This window comes from Mastacembelus armatus, chromosome 12 (assembly GCF_900324485.2).
Source record: "Mastacembelus armatus chromosome 12, fMasArm1.2, whole genome shotgun sequence".
NCBI classification, from domain to species: Eukaryota; Metazoa; Chordata; class Actinopteri; order Synbranchiformes; family Mastacembelidae; genus Mastacembelus; species Mastacembelus armatus.
The window spans coordinates 6,266,346-6,276,081 of record NC_046644.1 but is presented as its reverse complement, the minus strand read 5'-3'; the positions used below and the strand labels follow the sequence as shown (position 1 = coordinate 6,276,081).

The 9,736-nt window shown below is 43.7% G+C and overlaps 1 protein-coding gene across 1 annotated transcript; it reads left to right on the top strand.

The window, feature by feature from the left end:
- Positions 1 to 1,860: 1,860 nt before the first annotated feature.
- Positions 1,861 to 9,204, top strand: barhl1b (BarH-like homeobox 1b). The gene is given in 4 exon segments (XM_026297964.1): positions 1,861 to 2,311; positions 4,646 to 4,868; positions 5,947 to 6,246; positions 8,901 to 9,204. Coding segments are annotated over 4 exon segments (1,278 nt in total).
- Positions 9,205 to 9,736: the final 532 nt, after the last annotated feature.

Below are 9,736 nucleotides of genomic sequence, written 5' to 3'. Positions count from 1 at the left end.
GTCGCGCGGGGCAAACTGTTGTGCAGCCTGCAGCTAAAAGTGCACACAATGGTATTTCACGCATGTTAAGGAGAAAAGTGCGCACGATGGCACTTCGCGTTTCGCGTCACGCTGCTCGGGCTATTGTGCACAACCACCAGGGCCTATTAGTTAATATGCTCTCAGTGATGAATGCTCGATATTGGCCATGCTCAAAAACAAACACCGTCTATCGTATATTTCATCCTCCGCTTTTTTTTTTATTGGAAAGGCAACATATATTGTCACAGTGGCCTGAATGTATTTATAAAGTTGGAAGCTGTCGAGTTAAGTTGAACATGAAGCTAAAATGTGACACAACTAACTAAAAACATGCCAGAGTGATAATAGCCAGCAATAAAAAAAAATAACAGGCCTGTAACAAATAAGGATAAAAAATGTACCCCCCCCCCCCCAGCACGCTAATAATAATAATAATAACATAGTATTAATAATAACAATAATAATAGTAGTAGTAGTAGTAGTACTACATTTTAAGTCCAATTTGGCAGTTTATAAAATTAATTTTGTAAATATCAAAACATTTACACTTAATGTTTGAAATGAATGAATCTTAAAAACAGAGTAAAATTAGGGAGGACATTCAAACCTAAAATGCTGAGTGAAAATGTGTACTGAGAGGAGCTGTGGAGGTGGGAAACACCTCCAGTCAAAGAAAGGGAGTCGAGAAGAAAAACAGCAGCCGCTCCACATAATAACCCCATTATAAGCCTCATCAATGATGTAATGAAAGCAAACAGTGTGAAAATTGCCTGTAAACAGTTGGATCTGAGTCTCCTGATGAATTCAGTGTGTCTTTTATCAAAGTGAGGATGAGCCAGGAGAGGATGGGGGGTGGGAGGCAGTGAGTGGGCGTGTAGGGAGGTCCACTTCCAGCTCTTCTCAGCCAATGAAGGCTTGTCACAGGGGACTCACGTGGACGAGCCGCTCTTAAAACCTAGCTCCTGACTTTTCCTCAAGTTCAATTTTTTGGGATTTCCTCCCACCCCCATCGCATCGTGTTCGTTTACTTGCTAGTTGTGACTATTTAACCCAGTTTACCTCTCCTGTTTTCGCGTCTGCGGCGCGCACCGCCTCGGCCCGTGTCTTCCTCTGTTGCTGCTTTCTTTTCCTGCGGCAGCTCTCGGACTCTTCCCTCTCTGTTCTTCGTGTCTCTTAAGGTTTTGTTGTTTTGGTCGAAAGAATGCCAACAGTTTTGTTCCGTCGCATGTGTGGACACACGACGAGCCGCCCTGAACATTTTCCTCCGGTCCTGTCTCAGGTCTGACGCGCCTGTACCTGTCCATGGTGCTGAAACACAGTTTACAAGAAGACACCGGCGCACTGCTGCTGCTGCTGCTGCTGCTCCAACAGTTCCGGAAACAGTCTCCGTTTCTGCGTCTTTTCGTGTTCTGCAGCTGAGACCAGATCGGCACTGATCCAGCACCGTCAGCTCCCCGGCGAGGTTTGTGAACTCGGCACAGGAGTTGATCCCGCAGGAAGCAAAAATAATCTAGTGGTGACTCCAGCGGCTGCATCGATTTCAGGAGGACTCGTTTTTTGAGACTTGACAAAAATACAAGAACGTCGGACGCATGGACGGTTGTTGTAACGCAACTTAGCCTGGAGATATTTCCTCTATAAACAAGCAACTGGAGAGCTAGAAAAATCGGATGAATCATTTTCATTTGTAGCATATCCAAAAACGTTTTAGCTGGCTCAGGGAGGGGGGTTCTTCTCTTCTGGATCAACTGATACTTAAACACCCCCACCTCCCCCTACCCTAAAATAAAACTTGTCCCGAATACCAAATGTTAGTTTGAGGAGGCCTCGGTCAAGACAATGGAGGCGTCTGCCAACGGGTCCAGTTTTGGCATCGACTCGCTGCTGTCCCACAGGCCTGGAAGCCCGGTATCCAAAGGGGACAGCCTGGTCGGGGAGTGCCGTTCGCCTCTGGAGTTCAGCCCAAGATCAGACGTGGAGAGCGGCTGCTCGTCGCCTCCTTCGCCGAGGAGGGAATGTGTGGAGGAGATGGCCCAGAGAGCAGGGCACGGCGTCGGCCTGCCGCCGCACCTCCAGCACGCACAGATCTCGGCGGGGTCGCAGCAGAGGACCGTGACCTCGTCGTTCCTCATCAGAGACATCCTCGCGGACTGTAAGCCTCTGGCCGCCTGCGCGCCTTACTCCAGCAATGGACAGCCGACTCAGGAGGCGGGGAGGCTGGCGTCGAAGATAGCGGATGACTTTATGGAGAAAATCCACAGCAACTCGTCGTCAGACAGTGAATATAAAGGTAAGGAGAGAAAAGTGGTTGTGTGTGGGCTGAGTGAAGATCTGCTCTGCTCTGGAGGTGAACCTGACCTTTGTCCCTCTGGTTTCACACTGGACATTTAGCTCAATTAGCTCAAAAAGACAACTTATTTAAAATTATGTTCGACATGTTCTTCATTTAAGGTGACTTCATTTTTACCTGGTGCACAGCTGCACTTATGTCTTCAAAATTGATTTTTTCTTTATTAGCCTAAATAATAATTCGAAAATAAAATAATAAATAGGTCACGGTGAGGTCTGGTAAAAAATAAATTGAGGTGCAAACTGGAAAAATAAGAGTGGCCCATGAAGTTGGGACAGTAATAAAGTACATTTTACAAAAAAATAAACCTGAATTCAAAATACAATTTGAGTATTTTGCAAGGTAGGTAATAATTAATTTAAAGGTGTTTTAGGCATTTTCAGATTTCCTTGATAATAATAACAATAATAATAATAGTAGCAATAATAATAACAATCATAATAATAGTAGTAATAATATCAATAATAATAATAGTAGTAATAATAATAACAATCATAATAATAGTAGTAATAATATCAATAATAATAATAATAATAAATTGTCTAACAGTTTAAAAATGTTTAGCAACATTTTGAATAATTTGGAAAAAGTGAAACAGGATCTTTATCAAAAAGTGACATTTTCTTATTAGCAGGCCACCGGAAGTCAACTTGGAAAAACCGACCGGACCCTCTGATACAAACACGCCAATTGTCCTCAGCTCATTTTCGTAATCAGATTGAAATCTAACACGCGCGCGTACAGTACGCGCGGCGCATTAGCAGAAAAGCCAGAAAGCATCTGTTGGTGTCAGGGAGGCAGGAGCTGAGAGATGACAGGGTCGCCTGCAGATAAATGCCATCAAGGGCCTCTCTGTTTCCAATCATGTCAGCCATAACAGACATGTCACCTCCATTGACAGTTTAATGGAGCAGTCTGGGAAAAAGACGGCGGCTGCAGGCTGCACGGGAAATAATCCCGCTTAAACCTGATTGTTCATTCTTATTATTTTTAAACGCTTTTGAACTCGCGGCTTTCTTCCCATCTCACTTTTCTTCTGAGATATTGATACGGCCTCACGTCATCGATTTGCTCTACAAACTCGGGCTGTGTGCGTGCGTGTGCCCGCGCGCTCCCGCGTGTCACAGTGTGGATTTGGAGACGCTCATCGACGCGCTGATTGATTGATTGAAGAAGCGGAAGGGGCCCACGGAGCGCCTGTACGCCAGCTTTGATTTCCACCAAACCGCCTCCTATAATATTTCAGGGATTTGATGCAATTTGTCCCCGGCGTTAATCAGATTTGTAGCCGCGCAAGGCCGCCCGGCTCTTGATTCCCACTCATTTCCACGGTCCTGTGAAGTTCCTCCGGTCGCGCTTGAAAGGTTCGTCCTTCCCTTGTGGCTCAATTAGGCGGATTATTGTGCTTCTTCAGACGACTCAGCTATTCAACTACCAAGATCTCTCGCCTCGCTCGTTTCTGGCCCCCCTTTTCCTTTTTTCCTTTTAGAGAATTTACTATAAGGAGCGTATATCAATGCTCGCCCTGACATGACACCAGCAGAAAAGAACAAAGACTGCGGCTCTATTGACGTTGTGTGATTGGAAGTGCGAATATTGGAAGAGCTTTTCATAACAATTTAAGCCCAAATCAAACAGCCCCACGCTATAGCCCATAGGCACAGCTTCCAACGCCATGATTTCCTATACACAAAATATCTCAAATTTAGAAAATCCAGCATGCTGCTACAAACGAGACATGATTTGAAACATTTTGACAAGAAATGATTAGAGGATTGTTTTTTCTCCCACTTTCTTCACAAGCAGCGTGCTTTAAAACAGATAGATGTTGAAATAATTCAAAATAAAACTTCCGGGTTGATTTTGTGTCTTTCACACTGACGTAAAAAACATAACGGAGTTCAATTTAATAACAAATCGCCTCATAGTTCAAAGGTCTGACTTAATCGTGTAGAGGGAGGGGGCGTGTATGTTCAGCGCTATTGTTTTAAATGTGACTTATCGATCGACCAGTTAGCTCATTAGTGGCACATATACATGGACAACTTTTCATATTATATTATTTTAGAGAGTAGAATTCAACTTTGCTTTGATTCGACCGCATTTCATTTAAGATTGTACGATTTTTTTCTCTGTAATCAAAATATTACGCTCCTATTGTTATTCTTTTAGTTTATACTGAACTTACACCTACAGTGGACTTAGAGACCTGGACTCTATTGACACCTTGTCCTACTCTTTTTTGATTCCTGTGCGCTGTTTCTGTCCCGCCAGTGAAAGAGGAGGGGGACAGGGAGATCTCCAGCAGCAGAGACAGTCCTCAGGTCCGGCTGAAGAAACCCCGGAAGGCCCGGACGGCCTTCACAGACCATCAGCTCGCCCAGCTGGAGCGCAGCTTCGAGCGCCAGAAGTACCTGAGCGTCCAGGACCGCATGGAGCTGGCGGCATCCCTCAACCTCACCGACACCCAGGTCAAGACCTGGTACCAGAACCGGAGGTAAAGACGCAGCTAATGGAGTGGGGGGTTGGGTTTCTCACTGTTGATTTTAGGGACGCCATGTTTTCCAAAGCGTGCTCAAGTAAGCATTATTTGACTAGGGTTAATTAATCTGTATTTTTCTGGATGAATTGATTCCTGGCTTCTTCCATAAAATGTCAGAAACGAGTGGGAAAACCCAGATTCCAAAGAGCCGTGGATTTGATTGGATTCATTTGCTGCCAGTCGACTAATGTCTGTGTTTAAGCTGTCCAATTTGTTCCAGGGCTTTTACTTTAAAATACACCAATACCCACAGAAACAGGAAGGCCTATTGATTGACAGCTGATTGGCTGAGTTTAGCTGTCAGCGCCCCCATGGTGTCGCTCTTCTAGTTTTTTTTTTTTTGTCGGCGATATTTTATGTCATTATTCCCGTGAATCCAAAAAAAAAAATCTGATTTCATCATGGAGAGACAGAGGTTGGCTTGCTTCAACGCGAAACACAAATTTGTTTGTTGTTTTATCAGGGACGTATCCAATTAAAGTCACACACACAATGACCCTGCAAACAGTATGAAAACCGAGGGGCCAACTTTGTGTGAATACACAGCAAGTCCACCAGCCTTCGTTAATGTAGGAACATGTTTTCTGCAGTTTTCGGCTGAATTACCTTCAGCATTTATTTGTGCTCAGCTTTGACTCTCGGGCTGCTAAAGGACATAAATAAATATAAAAACTCAACACTTTGGAGTATGAATAATGCAGTGTTGCATGTGTGCATATCAATAATTCAAACAAACCACTATATCTACTCAATTATCTTTATTATGAATTATTCACCTGCATGGAGAGCATACTGGCAATCTAACAGACATCGTTGGGTGTGAATACAAGTGGCAGGCTGGAGATTTCGGTGATTTAACCACGCACACACACACACACACACACACATTTATTTCTGACTTCTAATTGAACCTCAGGTAAACAGATGGGAGTCATTTTGTGGTGTCAAACTCAAACACACTTATTAATACTACATGGATTTATAGATATAAATATGCTAAATGATAAAACTGTGTCTTTTTTATGTCTTCCAGGACAAAGTGGAAGAGGCAGACCGCGGTGGGACTCGAGCTGCTGGCAGAGGCTGGAAACTACTCCGCCCTGCAGAGGATGTTTCCGTCCCCGTACTTCTACCCGCAGAGCCTGGTGTCTAACCTGGACCCCGGAGCGGCCCTCTATCTGTACAGAGGCCCCTCGGCGCCCCCGCCGGCCCTACAGAGACCCCTGGTCCCCCGGATCCTGCTGCACGGCCTGCAGGGGGGCAGCGAACCGCCGCCTCCGCCGCCTCCTCTGCCCCCCATGTCCGGCGTGCTTCCCAGGCCAGCTCAGCAGCGGTGAGCCGGCCCCTGCAGAGCCGTCTTTTTTTTTTTTTGGTGTTTTTTTTTTTTCTTTGTTTGTTTGTTTGTTTTTTGTACGCCGACGTCGGCAGCTTGGAACTCATTAGAAGAAAACAAAAACACATAAAGACCAGAAAAAGATCAAAACGTGAACGAGCAAGAGGGAAAAGAAAAAACTGTTCCGCCTTCATGTGGTGCAAAATGACCGGTGTAGGCTGGATGGAGCTTAGTGACTGAAACTGTCTGTGTGGAAGACTCTTTTTTTTTGCTTTTGGGACATGAGCTTTATTTATAACTTATTTATTTTTCAAAATGAATCAAAGCATCTAACTTATGTATTTATTTGATTCCAGTTTCAGTATTTTCAGTGTTTTTTCCCAACAACAGATAAAATTGTTGGTAGCACTTTGACCTACAGTTCAATGTCAAATTGACTCTTATTATTATTCTTAATATTATTATGTGGACGGAAACCAACACGCTTCCATGTAATTTAAATATAATGTAGTTAGAGGATCCAAAGGAACTTTTTTTTTTTTTTCACGGATTTTCCTTTACCGGCGAGGAGCATCACGATCAGCTGTCATGAACCTGTATATAAGAATATTTTGCATTTTATTGGAAAGAGACTGATTTTAAAGGAACTTTTGTGTCTTTTTTTCAGACGACGGTGATCCAGTTGAACATTAAATACTGGGTTAGCCATGAGAAACTATACGAACACAGGCGAACGAGACAGAGCAAAAACAGAAAAGAAAAATAAAATGAAACCATATTTGTGTGAGAAAGGATGGACTACCTGTCTGTGCCCTCGACGGGCACGAAGAGCTGCGGAAACAAATACTTCTATATAAAAGTCTTTTTCTTGTTCTTAGCTGAAGTTTTAGCGAAGTAAAAAATGTCAAGTAATTTATAAGAAACAGTTTTATCCCTTTAGAGGGGAAATGGGGGAGAAAACCACCTCAGTGATGTTTATTTTTTATTTTTTATTTTTTTCGATGAACAAACCGATTGAACTCGGGTCTACGTCCAGGTGTAACAGCCTGTTGCTTTGCTATACCTGTATTTGAACAGACGTTGTGCATTACTTATGTTATTTCATATGAAGCCGTGATAACACTTACTTGTTATATTCCTTTGGTGAAAATGTATATTGCAGATATCAAACTTGTGGAGTGGTTCTCGTATATTTCCTGGATCGTTTTTTATTTTCATTTATTTATTTTTCGTTCCTCTAGCTTCCCCAAACTCTCTCCCCATTTCGTCAAGTTTCTTTTTTTTTGTGAAATTCACAGCAAAACTTGGACAGAAAAAAAAGGGGGGGGGGGATTTGATGTAAAAGAGAATTACTTTTATAAATGTGGAAATAAAAGTCTTTCATTTAATGGCGTGGCTGCGTGAGTATCTGTCAGACGGAAATGTCACGGTGCTGGAATCAACGCGGATTTTTTCCATTCAAACCTACAGGAGGTGAAAGGAAACAGCAGCGACGCACATGATGCCCCTGATCCATCGTTATCAGTTTGTAGCTGCAGCTTGGGTCGTTTTACACGATAGTTTTGGCTGCTATGTCCACGTCCATCCGCTGTGTGCGTAATGCACGTGTCTTTAAGCGTCTCATTTCAGGACTATAAGGAAAATACAAAAACAAAACAGCCAAACTAATAAGGGCTAAAACTGGAGAAACATGTTATATCTTAGGACTGAAGTTTGGTTCCAAAATAAAAGCATGTAGGACCCAAATCAAAAGAAAAAAATAATAATTTACTTTCCTGTCAAACACAGAAGAATAGCTTATACATTAAAGTGCGCGCAGAGGCCTTTTCTAAAAGATTGGCTGCCCACTATTGATCACTGAGTGTTTTTATTCTGAAGTGATATGAAACATGTCAGTGTAAGTGTGCACAGGTTCAGGTGTTGGGTGGTTGAAAGCAGCCCGAAAACAAACTCAATTTAAGGGCTCCAGGCGTTTTTTTTTTTAAAAGAGGAAAATATTTCTGAATGAATCTGAACATGTATGTCAAACCACTTCTCCCTCATCTGTTTGGTTTAGTGTGGCTGACTTAATTTGTTTAATGTTGAGATGAGGACGTGGGGAGAAAAAAAAAGTTAACAAATTCATCATCGCAGCAAGTGGCAAAAGTGCTTTAACATCCGTGTTCTTAACCTTTTAAAAGAAGAGCGGAGACTTTCTGAAAGGTTTTACAGCTAAGTTAAATTTGGACAGATGTTACTCTGTGGCCTTATTAAATCATGTTTTCAGGGGTTATTTTAGTTCGTTAAAAATGCAGGAAGACAGTTTGAATTGCAAAGTGATGGTAAAAGTCTGATTGGACACTGATAAGGGCGCGCACACAAACACGCACCGGCGTCCTAAAGTGCAATCAAAGATCGTTTCCAGCTAATGTCCTGAGAGAAGAGCCAACAAAGCAGAAGGGTGTTCAGTCCAAAATGGAGCCACTGTCCTGTTCTCCCCTCCACCCCTCCCTCCTTCACCCATAACCACTTTCATCAATTAACAGCAGAAACTCCCAATTCGTTTTCCATAAACAATGCACGAGATGAAATATTAATGTTATGTGCGCAATTGTTTAAGTGCCTTAAATGATCCCATTTGGAAATTGATTGTTTCCACCCTTCTTTTCCTTGAGGGCGCTGGATGTGCGCTCCGCTGCCAAACGGCTCTAACAGCTGGTGACCGGGCTGGAGCTGACTGCAGACCGGGGATCAGCGTGGGGACAGCTGGTCAGCGGCTCCGCCACCCCTCCCTCATCCCCCCACCATACAAATTTCACCCAACCACCAACCTCACTCACTCTCCCTCCTCCAAGCCCGTGCGGACCCGGAGTGATCAGGCGTGGCGCGTCGGGGGTTAAAGGAGTTCAGGCTGACGGACAAGACTTGGCGTGTAGGATGTTAACGATTAGACAAAAGACTTTAATAGGTTTTAATTGAAAGTCGATAATGGGTTTGATAGCCAGCTCCCCCTGCTGTCACCCCACGCATGGCACCTGTTATCTGGGGCCTCCACTTAGTGGCTGACCAAGCCGTGAAATATCAGACTGACGGCCTGGTAACTGGCGTGCATGACGCGTAAAACTGCATTAAAAATACAGTGGGCCGAGCCGCCGGGTTTTGACTACAGGGAAAGTGGAAAAAGGGAGGGGGCGGGTCACACACCTCCCAACTTTATAAAAGGTCATTATAGTCCCATCACGACGATCCGTGACCGATTCACATAACGACGACCGACTGTATGTAGGGGGTTATTCTTGCAAACTGCACAGCTGATTATATAAGGAAAAGCCCCGTGTGTCTTGTTGGATGACTCGGAGATTTTTTTCTTCTTCTTTCTTTGCATGTGAAAGGCTAGTGGTAAATCCCCCCGACTCTTACCAGGGATTGTCCCCGGCTCAGGGTTAATGAAGTGCGGATGGAGTCTCGTTGAGCTCCCGACAGACAAAAAAAAAAAAAAAAAAAAAAAACA